Source organism: Propithecus coquereli, unplaced genomic scaffold (genome assembly GCF_000956105.1).
Source record: "Propithecus coquereli isolate 6110/MARCELLA unplaced genomic scaffold, Pcoq_1.0 Scaffold202, whole genome shotgun sequence".
Classification (NCBI taxonomy): Eukaryota; Metazoa; Chordata; class Mammalia; order Primates; family Indriidae; genus Propithecus; species Propithecus coquereli.
In genome coordinates, this window is record NW_012145190.1 from 178,683 (window position 1) to 198,117 (window position 19,435).

A 19,435-nucleotide genomic window follows, 5' to 3' on the forward strand; every position below is an offset into this window, starting at 1 on the left:
CCCCCGGTGAGGCCATCAGTGCCCTGCACCTACCGGCTGAGGCCAGTCCCTTTTCCGCCCTCTCGTGAATCCTGGTCTGCAAGGAAGGGCGCCTCCCCAGGATCCCGGGCAGGGAGAGCCGAGACTGCCCAGGCCCCCACCGGTGGGGCCATCTGTCCTGGAGCTGGCTCCCATTGGCCGACCCCTGCCGTCACCCCCACGGCGAGGTCCTGCCCAAACCTCAGAAGACAGTGGGTTAGGCAGCCTCTCTCCACCCCTTAAGGCTTTTTCAGGTTCAGGATGAGTGATATGCAGGAAATCTGGAGACTTTCTCCTCTCCCTCTCTCCCCTCGGGGACCCCAGCGTCCTCCCTGTATATCCCCCTCCTGTCCCCTCCCTGGCCAGGGAGGCCCCAGGAACTGGACACTCACACCCAGCTCCTTGAGAAGGCTGCTCCTCCTCCTGGGCTGGGCCACCTGCTGGGGTGGACGTGTGTGCCCAGGCTGGGTCGGGCTGGGAGCCTGCCATGGCGGGAGTCCCCCAGCACCGGAGCCGGGAACGACTGTAGCGGCTCCGTAGGCTTCTGCTGCCATGGACTCTGGCTGGGGCCCCTGGCTGCAGGCCAAGGGGAAAGGCCACGTCAGAACCCGTCTTGTCTCTGAGACTGGTGCCTGGGCGGGACTCTGCCTGTCACCTCTGTTCTCTGGTCCTTCCAGAACAGTGGTTGCACTGCCCTGCAGCCCCTGGCCCTGCTTTGATCTAGAATAATCTGGCCCCGTGGACGGGGAGTAACTGCTGCTCACAGCCTCTCGGGGTTTTGACTCCTTTTGGGGCAGAGAAACAAGGACTAGACCGAATTCACACCCAGCGCAAGACAGAGCTCACCCAGCCTGGCCAGACTGCAGTTTAACAGGGGCCAGGAGGTGCAGGAGGCCTGGGCAGGTGTGGGAGGCTTTGTAGACAGTCCCCATCCACTGGCCCAGGATGAGTGGCTGAAGGCAGGTGTTGATCAAATAATTATCCTACTTCCTTTGGCCCTGGGCTTGGGGGGATGGGGAGTAGAAGAGGAGGAAACTTCTTGTGTTGAGGACTTATTATGAGCCAACACCAGGCCAGGAAGTTAGTATTCGCTAACAATACTAACATTTATATGTGCTTTCTCTGTTCCAGGCACTGGGATAAGCATTTTATATGCATTATCTGATTTTATCCTCATGCCCACCCTATTTGGTAAATACTGTCCTTACTCTTATTTTACAGTTGAGGCTCAGAAAGGTTAATCCACTTGTTCAAGGTCACACAGCGATTAAATGACTTGGACCTGAAGCATGGCAGGCTAGCTCCAGAGCCTGTGGGCTTAAATCCTTCACGTACTGTTGGCTCAACGGACAAAAAGGAATGTTCTGGATGTTTTAATGGGCACAAGAAAGGGGTTGGGGAAAATTCTGGAGGGACCTGGTCATCATAGTGTATACAGATGCTGCGGGGCACATCAGGGCTTGGGGGCTGCCTGGTGACTTGGTGAGAAAAGACGAAGTCTGTCCTGGAGAGCAGAGAGCGGGGAGGGGAGGAAAAGGGAGCTGGCTCGTGGGAGTTGGGGTGGGAGCTGGTGTCTCCATGGTGACGGGGCTAAGGAGTAAAGCCTTTGGAGACAGTGGGCTGCTGTCAGACTGTGTCCTGGAAGAACAAAAGGAGGTGGGCATTCCTCCCGATTTTAAGTCTGACATGTGAATTTAGGAGGTCCTGTTTGAGCATCCACATTTTTGAGTTTTCCTTCCACAGAGGTGCAGGGATTCCTTTGCATGGAAGGGAAAGAGCCTTGGGAAGTTGGGAGGGACAAATAGCCCAGGCGACTATATCCTGGATGGGGAGGAAGAGAAAGGAAACTATTCAAGAGCCAAAGAGCCAGACGAGGCCTGGCGGCTGGTGAGCACTCTACGCCAGGCACTGAGCAAGGAGGCGGTTTTGCATGTCGACCTCCCTTAATACCCAGGAAGTTAGCACCATGACATAGAGGAGGAAACCAAGGTTCAGAGAGGTCGAATGCCTTGGCCAAGGTCACACAGCGAGGAAGTGCCTGGGATTGGGACCACCACGATCTTACTCCATTGCCAGTGCTCTAGGCCAAGGCTGCTTGGTGGGACCCCCTGATGGGTATCTCCATTGGCCTACGGTGACAGCCCTGATTCAGTGGGGAGGGGTGGGGGTCTGGGTTTCCCTCCTTCCGGGGCTTCAGAAGCGGAGCTCAAAGACACAGGGCTGCGTGACTCTCCTTTCCGTGGCCTGCCCCAGCTGTGCTTGGAATTATCCCTCCCCCAATTCCCCACTCTTCGGGAGCCCTTGTCACTCAGCTAGCTGGGCTGAGGGATGCTGGTGGCAGAGGCCAGTACCAGATCAGGCACTGGCTGCAGCCAGACTTCCGTGCACCTGGGAGGGCAGAACCTGGACCTGAGCCCGGACTCCACCGGGAACACACAGAAGGAAGACTTTTCTGCAGAGTGTCTCGGATGGAATGTGCTGTTGGGGGATCATGAGTGGCCGGGCGCCAGAGACATGCCTCCGCGTGGGTATTCGCTTGTGAGAGCTGTGGCAGGGGGAGTGGCTCAGATATCCAATATGGAGTTGGCTTCAAGAGGCCAGAGTAACCTTTCTCAAAGTTTGTTCCATGGAACACTGGTCCCGACAAATCTGCAGGAAACGAGGTCTGTAGTCAAATAAGTTTGGGAAACTCTGGTTATACTCTTGTCTCCCTTTCTCATATTAAAGGCTCTGAGAATTCCTGAAGTGGACCACTCTATTTTAATATTAAGGGAATTTCCCAAACTTAATTGGCCTTAGAACCTTTTTTTCTCGTGGTCCAATGATTCTAAGCAATTGGTATTCTGTGGGGTCAGCTTTTAGACAAAATGGCATTGAACTTTCAGACTTCCAGTTCTGGGGTTTTATTTTCTTTTGACCCCTTTGCTTTCCTTCTGGCTTTCCCATGTGCATATCGCAGTGGGAGTGGGAATTGCACGATGATCGCTGGGCTCCCTTCCAACTGTACATGCTTGTCCCGTGGCGTAGAGAGCTGCTGTCGGAACTTCATATAACCAGGAGGGGAAGGAGTGGCGGAGGGCAGGCCTTAGCTACCGGAGGAAAAGTCTGTTTGTTACAAGGCCTCATTTCCACTTTCCAAGACCAAGGGCGTGAACGCCGATGCTTTAGAAGGCTTGTTCTAGCCCCGCCTGGCCCACCTCCAGCACCTGTGCGGGGCTGCTTACGGGTGGAGCTGGGCTGATGGAGAGCGGTGGGCAGCAGGCTGTGTGGGGCATGGGAGGGACTTTTTCAGCCTTGGCCCCTCGCTTTCCGTCCGGCCAGCTCAGGACCCCCACGCTCAGCCAGCTGGCATCCGAAGGGAAACCCACCACCACCAGGGCCTTGCTGCTCTGCACAGGGCCACGTGCCGCCTGGGTCTGGCACATATTCCCTTTGTTCCTTCAGCTCTGGGAGGACCAGGAGGGCAGGGACAGAGTTGGGCAGGACCTCCAGAACCCCCCCAGTAGAGCAGCAGAGTGGGTCAGACCATGAGCCTTGGAAGTGGAAGAGCCTGGGCCAAGATTTGGCTCTACTCCCTGGAACCTTGACCTTGGGCAGGTTCTTCACACGTCTGCACGTGAGGAGTGCTGGCACCTGTTCCTGGGGGTGGGTTGTGGGGATTAACTGAAATTATGTCTGCAACAGGCAGGGCCTGGCACATAGCAATAAATGTCAGCAGGTGTTACCGCCAGCCTGCTGCCTGCCTAGAATCTCGCCAGCAAGGCTCCACCTTGCCCTCCTCTGGTCCTCTGTTAAGATACCATCTGGAGGAGTGAGTTTATGGCCTCCACTCCTTCTGCTCGCAGGGGAAGAGGGCTGTGAGGGATCTGGGAGGGAGGTGTGTGGACAGGGAAGGAGAGCGCTCAGTGCACGGAGCCAGTGATCTGAGACCCCAAGCTGTCGTTCACGCAAATCCATGCACGGGACACCACGGGGACCCAGGTGCAGGAAGGAGTGAGATTTGGGAGGTTTGTGGACAAACAGGCAGAAAAAATCTCAAATAGGTCACGAATAACGTGACCCTAATCAGACTGTGCAGGAGAGGCCTAGAGGACAGGGAGAGATTCTGAGGGTGTGTGTGTGTGTGCATGTGCATGTGTGCATGTGTGTGTGCATGTGTGTGCATGTGTGTGCGTGTGTGTGCATGTGTGTGCGTGTGTGCATGTGTGTGCATGTGTGTGCGTGTGCGTGCATGCATGTCAAGCAGAGAAAGGCAGGAATTGAGAAGCACTGAGTGACAGTGTCACACCATGTGACAAAGAGGACAGTTGGTGGGGGACCCTTAGGAGATTGGGGTTTCAGCAAATGCCAGTTAGAAAACTGCCCATGAGCGTGCCAAAGGCCCCACCCAGTGCTTAGGACGGAGTGCCTGGTGTGAAGAGAGGGTCACTTGCAAGGGGCCAGAGGGCAACAGAGGCCTCCCCTCTGAGAGGGGGTCAGAAGTCCTGGATTCTAGTCCTGGCCCCAAGTGGCCCTTGACCAGTCCCTTCCTCTCTCTGGGCCCGTCTCTGTGTGTGTGGGTTTCCAGGGTTGGCATGGAAGGGGTGTGGGCTCCTCCTGGCTCTGATGCTCAGTGACTGGCAGCAGGTCGGGGCTGTGGGTGGGGAACTCCCATTGCTGAGGCTCATGTCTGCTTCCTTCTGGGAGTTTCTGCCACCCCCTTCCCCCAACCCTGTAGCCGGTGACTGCTGGCACGAGGGTATAAAACACCAGTCCCTGGCTTCAAGGTGGGACCAAGTGTGTGCTCCTGAGCACCCCCCACCGTGTGGAACCACAAAGCCACTCCCTTCTTGTTGCTGCCATGGGGGGACCGCTCGCCTGGCCCCAGGACCTCTGCTCAGAGCTGCCAGCCATACTCTGGCCTCTGAAGACACCTCAGATGCAGGGGACAGTGCCAGAAAATCAGAAAATCTTTAGCACATTAGACTTTGGATCTTTTCCCTCCTGGACCCACCTCCTGCTTCACGCCCAGTAGCACGGGAGCTGTCAAAGTCTTCCCCCGTCCCCAAACCCGGCAGGTGAAAAATCTCAGTGCCCTTCTTTGGATCTCTCTTTTTGTGCCGCAAATTTTCTTTGGCAAGGAAAACGTTGACAATGTAACCTGTTTAAAGTGCAGGACTGAAGGAGTGAAGGTAGTATAATCTTCTTAGAGTCAGAAGTTGAACCTTTTGAATGAATCTTTTTAGTTCTGGAAAATTTCAGGCATTCACTAAAGTGGAGAGAGTGGTCCGAAACCCCGGCTAGAGCCATCGTCAGCTCTTGCTGGATCTTGTTCTCCCCCATCAGTAAGCAGAGCTCAGATATCCTACCATTCTACTGTAAGCATTTTAGTATTTGTCTCTAAAAGACATGGGCTTGTTAAAAAAGCGTGACCACCTGATCACAACTGAAAAATTAAAACTAACGCCTGGTGCTTAGCGAGGTGTAAGCCTGCAACCCCACAGAGATCTGCTGTGCGTTTGGAAGCTGCTCTTGTAAAAGACAATTTCAACCCCAGGGCTCAGAAGAACCGGTTCTTACCCAGTTTTGCTACTCAGTGGCTATCAGCTATCTAGTGTTTGGATTTCTCGGATCATCTCACAAATGTCTTGCTACCTTTGGTTTGTTCCCATCAGGCTCCAGACACGGCCCACAAATCGCATCAGGCGGATCTGGCCAAGCTCTCTGGCTCTGCGCCCTGCGTGTGGCGCTGTGCCTGGGAGGTGTGCAGACCCTCCGCGAGGCTCCCCTGGCGGAGGAGGTGTGCGGTGGGCTTCCGCAACTCCCGGCTCCCACCCCAGGATCCTGCTTCTCCGTCTGGCTTCTCTCTCTTCACTGTTATGCCGAGGATGGGCAGGGAAGCTGGACACAGAGCCCAGAGGCCAGCTCAGACAGTCCCCACTGCCAGGACTTACTGACTGTGGCTTGCTGAGCACAGCAGAGCACTTCAGAGCCGATTCCGGGTCCTGGCTGCCCGAGTTCAAAGCTTGATTCTACCATTTAATAGCTGTGTGATCTTGGGCAGGTTATTTGACCTCTCTGAGCTTCAGCTTTCCCCTCTGTAAGGCAAGGATGATATTATTATTATTGAGTTGTCTTTTCCTGATTTATTTTTAGGAGTTATTTGTATGTTCTACATATGAGACCTCTGTCAGATATTACGCATTTCAAAATCTTTTCCCAGTCTGTGGTTTGTATTTTCACACTTACCATGGTGTTTTTTTTTTTAATAAACAGAGGTTCTTAATTTTGATAAACTCTAGTTTGTCAATCTTTTCTTTTATGGTTAGTGTTTTTTTTTTGTGCATGTGTAGTTTAAGAAAACTTTGTTTTTCCCAATGTAATAAAGATATTTTCCTATGTTCTCTTTCAGAAGCTTGTTTTAGTTTTAAAATTTAGGTCTATGACCCATTCTGAATTCATTTTTATGTATGGTGTGAGGTAGGAATTAAGGTTCTTTTTTTCTATACCAATATCCAATCGCTCCAGTACCGTTTATTAAAAAGAATGTCGTTTCTCCACTTAATTGTGGGTACCTTTGCCACAGATAAAGTGACTGTACACGTGAGGTCTGTTTCTGGGCTCTCTGTTCCATTGGTCTATTTGTCAGGTTTTGCACTAAAACGATGCTGTCGGAATTTTTACTTTACAGTTAAGTCTCGAAACCTGGTAGTTTGAGTCCTCCAACTTTGTTTTTCTTTAAGATTTTGTTGGCTTTTTTAGATCCTTTTGATTTCCATATGACTGTTACAATTTGCTTCTTGTCACTTTCCCCCAAAATAAACTGAAATTTTGAATGGGATTGTATTGACTCCGCAAATACATTTTGGAGATAAATGACATTTTAACAAAATCGAGCTTTCCAACCCACGACGTAGTATTTAATATATCCTTTCATTTATCTGGATCTTTGCTAACTTCTCTTAGTGATGCTGCATGGTTTTCAGCGCTCTTCTCACGGCAATCACCTCCCTACCTCCCATTTCCTCTCCGTGGTAGAAAGCTTGATCTTGCCAATTCGGGATAACTCAGTCACTTCTCATGACTTCCAAACCACAAGCCACCATCTGTTGTTGCTAGCATCTGCTGAGGGGTAGTTTGTCCTTCCTGGTCTCTTGGTGGTGGCCCCTGTTCCCACTCTTATTTCCTGTTCTTATTTGCTACAAAGCTACAGTCTCATGGAATCCACATTACACGTCTGGCCACTGGCCTCTCAGGAAGCACGGGACCCTTTCGGATGCTTGGACTCTCTCGCCGCCGGGGAGTGCAGGACCCCATGTCACAAGGCACAGCGCTCAGCTATGTGTGGCTCCATGCTGTCTGGACATGGGACATCTCTAGGGCCCTTGCCCTCTCCCCAGGAGACAGCCTGGGATGTGAGAAAGCATCCCGGCTCTTTAACTCCTCCTGCTTTGTGGTTTTTGGGCCCTGAGAGACTCAGTCAGCAGAGGACAGAGGGTGGTAACCGCAGCCTGAGGCTAAGCTCTCTCTTCCTTTTTCTCCCTCCCTCCCTCCTTCTCCCCAAACTCCTCCCCTCAGTTCCAAAATGTCTCTAATCTCCTAAAATTGGTCTCAAATCCTCAAGCACATCCCCCCGGCTCTATACTTAATGACCTAAATCCTCAAGTCCCCTCTCTTGATTTTAAAAGCCAAAGTTCATTGAAACCCCCACCCTCGCCTGCACTGGCATGACCCTGGGAGTGAACGCCTCCTTAAACGGCAGCTTCCTTGCACCGCCCTGGAAGGGTCTTGAAGGAGGAGCAGGAGTTCGCTAGACCAAGAAGGGGAGGCACTGAGGGACGCAGCCCAGTCCCAGACCTTGGGCTGAGGACGCAACAGAAGGAGGGAGGCGTGGAGCTGGTGGAAAGCACTCTGGTTTAGACTGTGCAGAGCCTGCGTGGTACGAGCATGGGCTCTGACGCAGACAGAGCTGGGTTCAAATCCCGGCTTTGCTTCTTACTAGCTTGGTGGCCTTGGGCGTGTGATTTAACCTCTTTAAGCTTCAGCGTCCTTAGCTGTGGAGTGGGGATATGGACGCTTGCTCGTTTGGGCTGAGGTGGGGATAGAATTAGTGTGAGGGTCACACCACACAGAGCACAGCACCCAGCGCCCCCAGATGTGTCAGCGGGACCATTACCCAAGTCCTCCGATAGACTGAGATGACCCTTAGGTTATCTAACCCCTGAGGTTAAAAAGAAAAAGTCACTGCATTGAGACCAACTCAAAATTTAAGCCACACTGTTTATTTCCCTCTGCGGTATGGATGAGACAGGCCCTCTGCCAGGGCCTGTGAACACCGGGCTGGTGGTGTCTCCTTGTTGCCTGGAGACCCAGCCCAGCTCCCGCGGTAACCCTCAGGGCGGTCTTGTCCTCAGGCTGTGGGGGTGGGGAAGGGAGGCTGAAAGGCGCAGGGAGGCCCTGAGCCACCCACCCGCTGTGCGCCTGTCCATGCCGACTTGAGGAGTGGGCTGGCTGCAGCCCTCCCCTGCGAACTCACTACCTGGGGAGGTGGGCAGGGCTTCATGTTACGGATCAAGAAAATGAGGGTCTCCGCAGGGAGTGGGGGGGACCACGACTGTGCTCACAACACGTGTGCCCTCTGGAGAACCTCTGTGCCCTGGAAGGATGACAGGGCTCTGGGGGCTGAAGGACATGCACGCTTGACATCAACCTGGTGTCTTTCAGGAAGGAAACTGCTGGGGACGAGTGTGGGACAGACGCCCTTGGGGAACGCCTCGCTCAGGTGCCACAGCGCGTGGGACTGGGGCGGGGGACGGTGGGGAAGGAGCAAGGTGGGGTGGGGAGAGGCTGGGCGCCAACCCGCAGGACTCCCAACCTGCTACTCGGACGACTCCTTGGGTATATATGCCACATTGTCGTAGGCAGGGGGCGGGGAGGCTGCCGGGCTCGGGATGTTGAAGTCTGTGCTGAAGGCGTTCGGCAGGAAAATCACAGGCTGCAAAAAGAAAAAAACCCAACGCAGGGAGGCGTTATGGCAGCGTAGTGCCCCCTTGTGGGTACTCTAAGAACAGCGCCCTGGTAAAGAATTCTGCAACATCTGAGTTGCACACTCAGGACTGTCATCTGTTTGACCAATATTTCAAAAAACATTTACTGGGGCCAACTATGGCCCAGGCCTTGGGAGTACAGCAGTGAACACAACAGACAAAAGTCCCGTTTCTCTAGCAGCTGACGTCCTGGTGTTCTTCTCTCTGGATGTCCCATCCTGGTTCAGGGTTCACTACCTCTTGTCTGCACTGGGGCACTGGCTTCCTTGCTGCTTCCTGGCCTGGAGCCCCCAGCGGCCCACCCCCTCCCACCCCTGCATGGGACAAACTGATTCAGCTCCCTGACCCCAGCTCAGGCCCCGGCGCCAAGACCTTCAATACCACCCCCACACGGTGCACCCCCCAAGCAGCACCTCCCACTCTACTGCCTGCACCTTCCCTCCTGACGGGGCCTTTGCTCAGACTGGCTCCCCAGCCACGAGCGCCCCCTCCAGCCCCTCTGTGTCGTCACTGTCCTCCATTTCCTTGGAAACGAAGCTCAATTTCCACCTCAGCCATGCTGCCCACTGCGATGTGCCCTGTGCCCTGCATAGCCTGGGCACTCCTGGAGGGTCTGCTCCTTCGGGTGCAGCCCTGCCCTTCACACCCTGAGCCCAGGCCGCCTGCTCTGCAGCAAGGCTCCCTGGCGTGGCCACACAGGGCAGCGGGTCTGTTGCTGCTGGACCTCCCCATGGCCACAAGGAGAACAGTTCCATCTTCACTGAGCTGTGAGGACACTTAGGGTCCCCTGATGTTTGAGTGGGACACTCATTTCTGCACTATCCTAGGGGCTGGGGGCAGAGAGCCCTCCCGGCCAACAGCCTTCCTCAGAGACTGGGGTTTAGGGGACGCGGGGGTGGAGGTACTCACCGCGTTGGCTTGGGCACGCGTGGCTTGGCACCCGAAGTGGGTGGCGATGACTGCGACGAAGAACTCCAGGATGGTGAAGATAGTGAGCACGGCCAGGTAGCTCCTGCCCACATCCTGGGACCAAACCCACAGTCCAGGTGGGCCGAGACTTCCAGAACAAGGGGAGCCCCGAGCAAGGGCAACTTGTGCAAAGTCACAGGGCCAGGTGCACCTGTGCCTGGAGCCAGACTTCCTGCTGCCAGTCCTGCTCCCTCCCTTCACCCTACAGGCTGCCTCTCCACCCCCCCAGTGCCCACCTTGGTGCAGGGTCAGAGGGTCCAAATGTTCATGGGGTCCGTCGGCCCTGCCAACGCCCTGCTGCTGCAAACTCGTGCCTCCCTCCCGCTCCTGGACATGGCTCTGTCATTCTCTGGGACAACATACCCAGTTAGTGACACCAAAATCCATGAGCAGAATGGCCGTCCCAGCAAAGGCTGCCATGGCGCTGAGAATGTTGGTGCCCAGGCTGCTCCTCACCTGCAGCGGGGAGAGAGGCAGGAGCAGAGGGAAGAGGTGAAGAGAAGGAGGACGAACAGAGGCGGTGGCTCGGCCGCCCAGCCTCCAGCGCCTCCCTCCACCGCCCAGGAGGCAGCGGCTGCGCTGCCCTGCAGGTGCCTGTGTCTCTGCTGACTGCCTCCTTCCCTCTTCTCCTTCCCTGGGACCTCAGGAGGAGGGAGAAGGGCCCGACCTTCGCAGCCTCCGCGGGCGGGGTTTGCAGCAGGCCTCTTGCCCACCCCTCCCCTGCTGAGTACCCTCAGGTGCAGCTTCGGCTGAGGCCTGTCCCAGGGGCATGGGCCAGGGGGCCCTTTGCTGTGGGCGCTGCGAGGGGCTGAGGTCGCTGTCCCTAGGCCCCAGGCAGCAGCCAGCAGAGCAAGGCACTGCAGACCCCAGGGTGGGGGGCATAGGGGTGGAGGGCACAGGGCAGGGGTGAAGAGAGAAGCAGGTGCTGAGGGCCTGAAGTCGGGTGGGCCAAGCCCTCACCCAGAGGCCCAGGACTTCAATGTCCAGAAAGCGTGCAGGGCACGTGAATTCCGGGGGTGGTTCAGGCGGCCACCCTGGGGTCACTATCCCCATGCAGCCAGAAGCTGACACTCTTGCGACCCAGTGGCTGCAGCCTTCTGGTTAAACTGCCCTGGCCTTAAAAGGGAAGCCACTCATGGGTGGGCCCATTCGAGTTAAAAAATACCTGACTCTTCTTTTTAAATGACAGCCAGGAAGTCACTGAGACCAGCGCAGCCTCACAGGCTGTCGATTAATTAGTTAATTCAACGGGTCTTTAGTGAGCACCTACTGCATGCCAGACATCATGCAGGTGCTGCGAGTGCAGGGGCAGTAAGTCAGGTCTCTGTCTTCCTGGAGTTTACAGCCTGGGGGCACTGGGTTTGGTCTTCAGGCTCCCAGTCCTGCCCCTCCACGACTCATCCTCTGCCCCGCACCCGGGACAGCGCTCGAGCATTGAAACAGGGCAAGCATGCCCCAGCTTAAACCTCCGTAGCTGCTCATCGCCCTTAAAATAAATTCCAAACTTGGCATTTGGTCTCTGAGTCGCCTCCCGGCCTCCCCCTGCCAGCTCAGTCCCTTCCATGCTGCCTCTTGTCTGCGATGCCCAGTGCTGCGGCCCCTCTCCCAGGCCCTGGTCGTTTCCCGGCCAGGCTCTTCTGTGGCTGCCGCCGTCTGAACTGGGAGGTCTCGGCTCAATGAGCCCTGCTCAGGGACCCCAGACTGTCAGAACGACAGTCACACAGAATGACTCTCACATTATCCTGTCTGCTTCCTTTCAGCATTTTTCGTGCTCCAAAACTATCTGATTTGTTAGTTTGCTTTCGGGCATCTTGCCAAGCACCAGAGGGGTAAGCGCCATGACCTTCACTGCCGCATTCTCTGAGCCTGGCACGCTGCTGACGCTGTCCCGTTCAAACGCCTCCGTCACCTCCCTGCTGCCAACAGAAGGCACCGGAGCCTTCCTCGAGGCTCCAGCACATCTCTCCATCTAATCTCTTTCCACTTTCCTTCCCAAACCTTTGCCCTGGTCCAGCGGAGCCATGCATGGTTTCCATAGCAACCGTGCCCATGCCGCTTGCATGTCTAAGTCCTCCCTGCTCACTGAGGCCCAGTGTGGCCATCTGCTCTTCCAGGAGGTCTTCTTGCATCTTTCCTTTCTTGGAATGACCGTGAGCGTATTATCCCTGGACCCTCACTTTCCACCCTGTATTGTATATTGAGAGAGTGTCCCGCTCCTCCTCTCCCATCTGCCACACGGTCTGGGTTTGGTCTGCCTGGGGGCTGCCCCCCGACCGGCACTCGGCAGGCCCCCAGGAAGCGCTGGCTGCGGGAGCTGCTTGAATGAGCAGGAGGAAGGAGTGGAGCAGCGTGGGATTCAGCGGTGGCCCCAGCCCCGGCCCGGGCCCACTGGTTCAGACTTACCAGGCAGCTGGTGCGGTTCTTCTCGGCTGCCACTGAGAGGGACCCAGAGATGACGAACTGTGTGGGGAAGAGGAGACCCAGTGAGGCTTTAGCTGGGTCCCTGGGCAGGGCATACTATGCCTGGGCTCTGCCAAGAGGTGCCAAAGAGAGGGCGGGACAGCTGCCCAGATGCCACCTTCTCTACCTCCCAGCCGGGTACCTTGGGGTCTTTCTGTAAGGGTGTCCCCTGCTTTCTAGGAGCCCCTGTCCAGGGAACTAAGGCTGCGGCTTGCAAGGCAAGTGTTTCCACTGACATCACGTCATCAGAGCCTCATGGGAAAGGCATTGTTCCTTCAAATATTCACTCATCAAACATTTACTAAGTGGCAGTTATGTGCCAGGGACAGGGACATAACAGAGTTGACGAAGGTGACAGATCCCTGTTTTCATGGGGCTTATATTCTAACTGGAGAAGACTGACATTTAGCAAATAAAAGTGAAGAACTGCATGGATAGTGGTGATCAGAGCTGTGATGAAGTGATAGGAGTCGCTGCTTGAGGTTGGGTGGGGGTCAGAGGAGGCCTCTCTGAGCTGGGATGCCAACGGCAGGTTACGAGGGGTGCAGAGGCTGGCCTCCAAAGACGGCTCCCAATCACCCGCATCACGGAACCTGTGCACTTGGCAGGTGCCTCGCGTGATGAACCTGGGCTGGCCCTGCCAGTGGCTTGACTGAGAAAATGGCATCGACCAGTGCTGTGCCAGCTCTGGGCCCAATGCTTAGCAGGTTTGCACTCAGCTGCTGTGCTGGAGACACCACGGGGACAGTGGGGGCTGGGGGAGCCCTGGGGTGACACAGAGACACAGAGGACCAGGAAGGAGCCACTACAGATGTCCAGGTGGTGTGGATGAGGGTGGTGGCCATGGAGGCGGGGAGAAGTGGGCAAATCCAGCCCATGCTTTGGAGGGTGAGCCTATGGGAACTGCTGGAAGGGCTGAAGTGAGAGTCAAGGATGATTCCTGGGGTGTGTTTCGCTTTGGCAGGTGGGTGGCTGGAGGTGCCATTGCTGAGATGGGGAGAGGAGGGGAAGAAGAGGGTAGCAATCAAGAGTTTGGCTTTGACATACTGAGTTTCCTCTTCAGCATCAAGTGGAGATGTCAGGATGGCAGTTGGAGCTAGAATTCAGGTCTCGGGGCTGGAGACAGACATTATGTCTTCTAGATAAAGAAGCTGAGCCCCAGAGAGAGGCAGTGATTTGTTCAGGTCACACAAAGACAAGTTCCAACTGTCCTGCCTCGTTCCTTCTGTACCTAATTATTGTCCCATCTTGGAATTCTGGGAATTTTCAACAAAGAACTCCTTTGAGCCTCTGAGAAAAGCTATGAGCCCCCTTTCTAGAAAAAATGCACATAATAAAATAAAAGCACATAACATCCCTATACTTTCAGGAAACCCCAGAGGTCAGCGATGTGGAAATCTAACTGAGTGATTAAATGCTGGAGCTCACACATGTCCCGCCAGGGTCCCCTAACCCTGATGTCTCCTGGGATTGAAAAGCAGATTTTTGTCTTTTTTCTTCCTCCATTTTAAAAATCTTTACTGGGAATATTTTGTGATAAAGTCTGGCAGGAGGGAGCTCGGAGAAGATGCGACACCTCTGTTTCTTGTTGTGATTTCCCCCTTAGGCTCTCCCACTTGCCAACATTTTCCAACTTCAGGTCACTATGGATCATTCAAAGGGCCGGAGCTTGTCCCCAAGTATGGCCTGGCGACCATCCTGCCCTGGCTGTGGTGGGTCAGCCACGCGGCCTCCCTGGGCCCCACTTCGGGGGTTTTGAGCTCTTGCTGGGGGCAGTCTGGGCAAGGGAACAAAGTCACTGTGCTCTGGTTCTGGAACCAACACTCGCTCAGTGGAGGCTGCTCTCATGCAAATCTCATTTCCTCCAAACAGAGAATCGTCACTCACCATTTGGTGCAGAATTTTAGGGTTGGTAATTAGCTTCCACATGCATTATCTCTTGATTTCCTCAGAAAACTATGGGGTAGGCAGGGCCAGATCTATGAACCCAATTTTTAGATGAGGAAGTTGAGGCCTGGGGGTCAGTGACTTGCCCAAGGGACCCAACGGTATCACCCAATGGAGCTGGCATTCAGAACCCGCTGGCCCAACGCCAAAGGCTGTGCTTCACTCGGTGGCTAGAGGCTCTGGTGATGAGGGTGAAGTGCAAACACCAGGGTTCACCTTGTAAACACTGCGGTGCTCTCTCCATGTTGAAGAAGACAGCAACCTGCTCACCCAGTGCTCCAGTGGCCAGGTTGGCTGGAGTGTGGCCAGAGGAATGGGCTCAGGGGCTTCAGAGCTGGTCCGGCTCCCAGGCCACGGAGCTCATGGAGGGCTGGGACCCACCCAGGAGAGCTGAAGGGTTCTGCAGGTGGGGTTTGGATGCAGGGGGTGAGGCTTAGATCCCGGGAGTACAGGTGGTTAGGACCGGCCCCCACTCCCTTCATCCCATCCTTTTAGGCAGCCTCCTCTGGCTGCTTGCTGGGAGCTGTCCGTGCATAGGACTGGGGTCAGGCTTGGGTTTATGATGAGGTTTGCAGCACGGAGTTAGATTTAGACTCCAGTTCTTCTAGGAAGTGCCTCCAGGGCCCCACCTGGGAGGGGCTGTGCCCAGGAGCATGGTGGGGGTGGGCGCAGGGGGCAGAGGTGAGCCTGGGCGGACCCCTCCCCGCCATGGCCCCATGGGCACTCACGCAGGCTCCGCCCCAGAAGGGGACGCCGCCTTCGATGAAGAGCATCCCCACGCGGCAGCGGCGGACCAGGAGCAGCACGCTGCCGAAGCCCAGGTGGATGAGGCCCACGAGGATTTGCACCGTCTGCGGGGGAAGCGAGGGCTCAGCCGCGCGGCCGGCTCCACACCGCCCCCTGCCGGCCGCCCTCCCCCAGCTTCGGTCAGCGACGGGGGAAAAGGCTCACGTGCACGTCTTTGGAGGCGGCACCCTCAGAGCGACCATAAAAGACAGTTTCAAGAAGGAAGCTAGTTCCCCGCAGCCTGCGGGAGCCACAGGGCACAGCTCCCAGCCAGGCTGCCTCCTGCTTTGTGTTCTGATCCACGGATCTCCAGCATCCCTCCGCGCGGCTACCTGGTCTTCTCAGGCCTCGGTTCAAGGACTCACGTTCCCTGCACCAAATGCCTCACCTGCCCTTCCTCGTGCTCGATACCCTGCAGCCTGCAGCCAGCACCTTCTCCTCCAGCACCTTTCTAGTTCAACGTCTATCACTGGTCCCTGTGCTGCCGCTGCCTCCTCCCAGCTGAAATCTCAGCTTGGATGATGATGATGATGATGATTTTGAGAGTTGGTTTACTAGTGCCTCTCTGATCTAGTCCCAGAAGTGGGATGGTTTTTCCCAAGGGTGGGGATGGGTGGGCTTCTGGTAAGTTCCACCACATTGCAAAAATACTGCATTGTTTTTGGTAACTGTTGAGTTCTGGAACTGAGCAGCAAGAGATATTGAAGACCCCCTAAATCCAGCCTCTGCCTTGTCCAGGAGCCCCTTCCAGCTGCGTTACTTTCAGAGGGGCTCCTTCAGTGACCAGTGGTCACCACCCCCCAAACCAGCGCGGTCCTTTTATGGACAGTTCTGACTGGGAACAGCTGGAATTGCATTCTTGGGGTCACGTGGAATACATATCCTTTTCCACATGAGTGCTAAGAATTCGGATATCTACGGGCATGACCCCTTGAATCTCGCGTCTCCTTCTCCCTTTGGCTGCATGTCTGTCATCCTGTCAGTGTCCTCATGTGGCACGGCGTCCCAGGTGCCAACGTCATTCTTCCTACCTTGTAGGTTTCCCCCTGCTGCTAGACCACCGCAGCCACTGCGATTACTTGTTGGAACACGGCAGCTGCCACTTGTCAAACGCCTGTCCACACTAAGCACTGTGCTGGGGGTTTTAGAGACATGATCTCATTTAATCTTAACGTGATGAGGTAGGTATTATCACCCTAATTTTGGAGACGAGGAAACCGAGGCTCAGAGGTGTTCAGTAACTTGCCCGAGGACTCCCAGCTATGAAGTGGCAGGCTGGCCAACTCCAAAGCTGGTGATCTCGCTGGGTGGCATTCCCTCACATTTATTTATATTTTCCACTTTTTATGTTTTCCAGCAATTTTTATTTGTCTCATCAGATTTCTTTGGGGACACCAGGGTCTACTCTCAGGTTTTAGGATTCCAGCAATCGATGACCCCCTCTGTGTTCACTGTCTCCAGTCCCCTCCTGTACCAGTGGATGTGGTGTAGCTTTTAGGGCAGAATTCTAAATTTCATCATGGTTGAGCCAGAGGTCCCGGATGCCACAGAGCAGAGAGGTCGAAAGTAGAACTTTATGGTCAGGTCGTCCTCGGTTACGGGGTGCCACTTAGCAGCTCTGTAGCCTTGGACAAGCGATTTAGCCTTGACAAATCTCAGTTTCCTAATCCATCCAATGGAACTATGATCCGTGTCTTACAAGGTGGTGCTGAGAGTCTATCGAGACAATGCATGCAAAGACCTTGGCACAATACACGCATCTCTCAGAGACACTTAATAACAGGAGCTGTCATCATCATCACTGTCATCATCATCACCATTGCCTAAGCTATGTTTTCATCTTTCACTTGGAGAAGCTGAAGCCAAGAGACAAACTGAAGAATATGTACATAGATGTGTGTGTGTGTGTGTGTGTATGTGTGTGTGTGTGTGTTTGTATAAATGAAATAAACAGGAGTCCATTAGCCTATCTCTGTACTTTGAGTTCCTATGTAACAAACTGTAATCTAACAGTATGTAAACAAACTGAAACCTAACTAGGAGTGTATTTTTTTGTAACAAATAGCTGGGTTTCAGCCAATCACAAACAGCCAAACTTCGGCTACCTGATCAGAGCATACTCAAATAAGGCAAGTGACTCATCACATCCTGTGCAAATAAAGCAGACACCTAGCGATAGCCAATCAGGGGATTTCTCTACTTTGCTTCTGTGTTCAGCCTATAGAAGCTTGTTGCTCACACTGCTGGATGGAACTCTCTGAACCTCTTCTGGTTCTGAGTGCTGCCGGATTGATGAATTATTCTTTGCTCAAATAAGCTCTGTTACATTTAATTTGTTAGAAGCTTTTCTTTTTAGCAATATGCACATACACATGTGAGTATGGGTGTGTATCTACCTATCTATCTAATATTTTATTCCCTCCCAGATACTAATATCTCAAGGCCATCTGAGATCGAAAGAGCTTAGAGCCCATCTCTCATGCACTGGCAGCCCTGTAGGAGCTGGCTCTCACCTGCCACGAGGCCACCTTCATCTCATCTCCCTCCTTCCTTTGCTCATTACATTCCGGCCATGTCACCCTCTATCTCTGTCTTGAGCAGCCACACGCATTCCCACCTCGAGGCCTTTGCACTTGATGTTCCTTCTACCTGGTGAACCTTTCAGACCCCCTCCACCAGATCTTCCCTTGACTGGCTTCAGCCCAGCAGGTAGGTTTTAGCTTAAACGTCATCTCTCCAGAGAGAACTTTCTGTCCACCCTTGCCAGTGTTGCCGCTCCCCAGCCATAATTTCCTACCTCATTTCCCTCTTTGGAGTTACTTTAGTCACTTGTTTACTGGTTTGCTGTCTGTGAGCTCCATGGGGGAAGCGTCCTTGTCTATCTGGTGTGCGACTGAATCCTTGAGTCCTCACCAAGTATTTGTCAGCTGCCCGCCTCCCTCTCCAAGGCGTGCCTGAGTGCTCCGGTGCCGGGGCACTCACTACCTGTGCCTCGGGTCAGGTGGAAAGGCTGTTCTTACCCCTAAAGCTTTGGGCTCTCCTGTCAGGAAAGTCTCCACGGGTCGTAGATCAGGCGGCTGGGTGGCCCTGGGTGTCTGTGTCCCCAGTGGTGGCTCCTCAAACTGCACGATCCCCGGAGGCTGGCACATGGAGGTGGGCAGAATGGCTGGAGGTGGGTGGAGGCCACTGGCATTGCTGGGCGGGATGACGACAAACACCCCATTGCTGGCAGGAGCGGTGGACATCGTGTTCAGAAAGCCTGGGAAACAAATGGGAGGTAATAGTGGAAATGGTGGTGGTTACACGTTTGCACAAAGCTTTTTAGTTTATAAGCAATGTGCTTACCTGCCCTTGCTTACTGCAGCCGAGTGAGGGTGGCACCAAGATCTCGGATCACAGCTTGGGGAGCTGAGGCTCAGAGAAGTGCAGGATGTCTGAGGCGAAGGCCTTCTGGCTGGGGTTAGGCTGAGAATTGAATTCTGGTCTCTTTGGTCCCAGCGGCCCTACTCTTATTCTCTGTCCTATATTGTGTGGAAAGGACCTTTTGGAGGTGTATTTAAACATCCTTCTCTCCCCAGAGAGGGCAAGGGACTTGTCCAAGGACACACAGCTGATTTAAGGTAGAGCTCAGCCAGAGTACTTGTTTCTTCAGCCCTAGGCCGGGACTTACCCCTTGGCTAGTCAAGCAATTGTCATTAATGTAGCCAAGATATGCATAGATTATGGAAACTTTAGGTATGGCTGGTCTGGGCAAACACTTTGGGGATAAACCACCCAGGTGTCAGGAGATGAGTTTACTAGGAAACAGCAGAATGATGAATCTGCCTGATTATACAATGAAATTAAAAACAGTCGTCCTTCTTGTTGGCATCAGTGGGGGAAGAGTTCAGCAGTTCAGTGCACGGCTCTGAGAGCAGGACTTGAATCCTGGCCTTTCTAGTTACTGTGAGACCTGGGTGCAAACTGGTCACCTTCCCTGCCTCGATTTCCTTACCTGTGAAATGGGGATAGTAACACTGGTGCCAATCTTACAGGGTTTGGTGTGAACTAGATTGAAAACACACACACACCAACTTGATCAAATCCATCTCTTACAGTGTGATTTATTATAACGCAATATGCCTGAGATATTTTCTTAAATGTGGTAAATTCTCGATGGGTCTGTAAACACCCTCAGCTGATGAGAGCTCAGCCTCGCTGCTCTGGGGTGACTGTGCTCGCAACGTGTG

At 54.2% G+C, this 19,435-nt stretch overlaps 1 protein-coding gene across 2 annotated transcripts; it reads right to left on the reverse strand.

The window, feature by feature from the left end:
* Positions 1–8,821: 8,821 nt before the first annotated feature.
* LOC105810003 (membrane-spanning 4-domains subfamily A member 15) lies at positions 8,822–18,471 on the reverse strand. Of its 2 annotated transcripts, XM_012643911.1 has the most exons (6): positions 18,227–18,471; positions 15,149–15,271; positions 12,417–12,473; positions 10,377–10,469; positions 9,954–10,067; positions 8,842–8,992 (listed from the first exon to the last, which is right to left on the reverse strand). In XM_012643911.1, exons 1-6 carry the CDS (start codon positions 18,449–18,451, stop codon positions 8,876–8,878), a joined length of 729 nt encoding a protein of 242 aa, XP_012499365.1. In that variant the 5' UTR covers positions 18,452–18,471; the 3' UTR covers positions 8,842–8,875. The 2 variants fall into 2 exon arrangements, with proteins under 2 accessions (XP_012499366.1, XP_012499365.1); XM_012643912.1 differs by lacking the exon at positions 15,149–15,271 and having other exon boundaries at positions 8,822–8,992.
* Positions 18,472–19,435: the final 964 nt, after the last annotated feature.

Bases quoted from the DNA above. Each gene is read 5' to 3' on its own strand.
- LOC105810003 (XM_012643911.1), bottom strand. From the start codon at position 18,451: ATGTCCACCGCTCCTGCCAGCAATGGGGTGTTTGTCGTCATCCCGCCC. The intron at 10,470-12,416 runs GTAAGTCTGAAC...TCCCCGCTGCAG, and splicing joins AGAACCGCACCAGCTGCCTG to GTGAGGAGCAGCCTGGGCAC. The intron at 10,068-10,376 runs GTATGTTGTCCC...GTTTGGTCCCAG, and splicing joins ATTTTGGTGTCACTAACTGG to GATGTGGGCAGGAGCTACCT.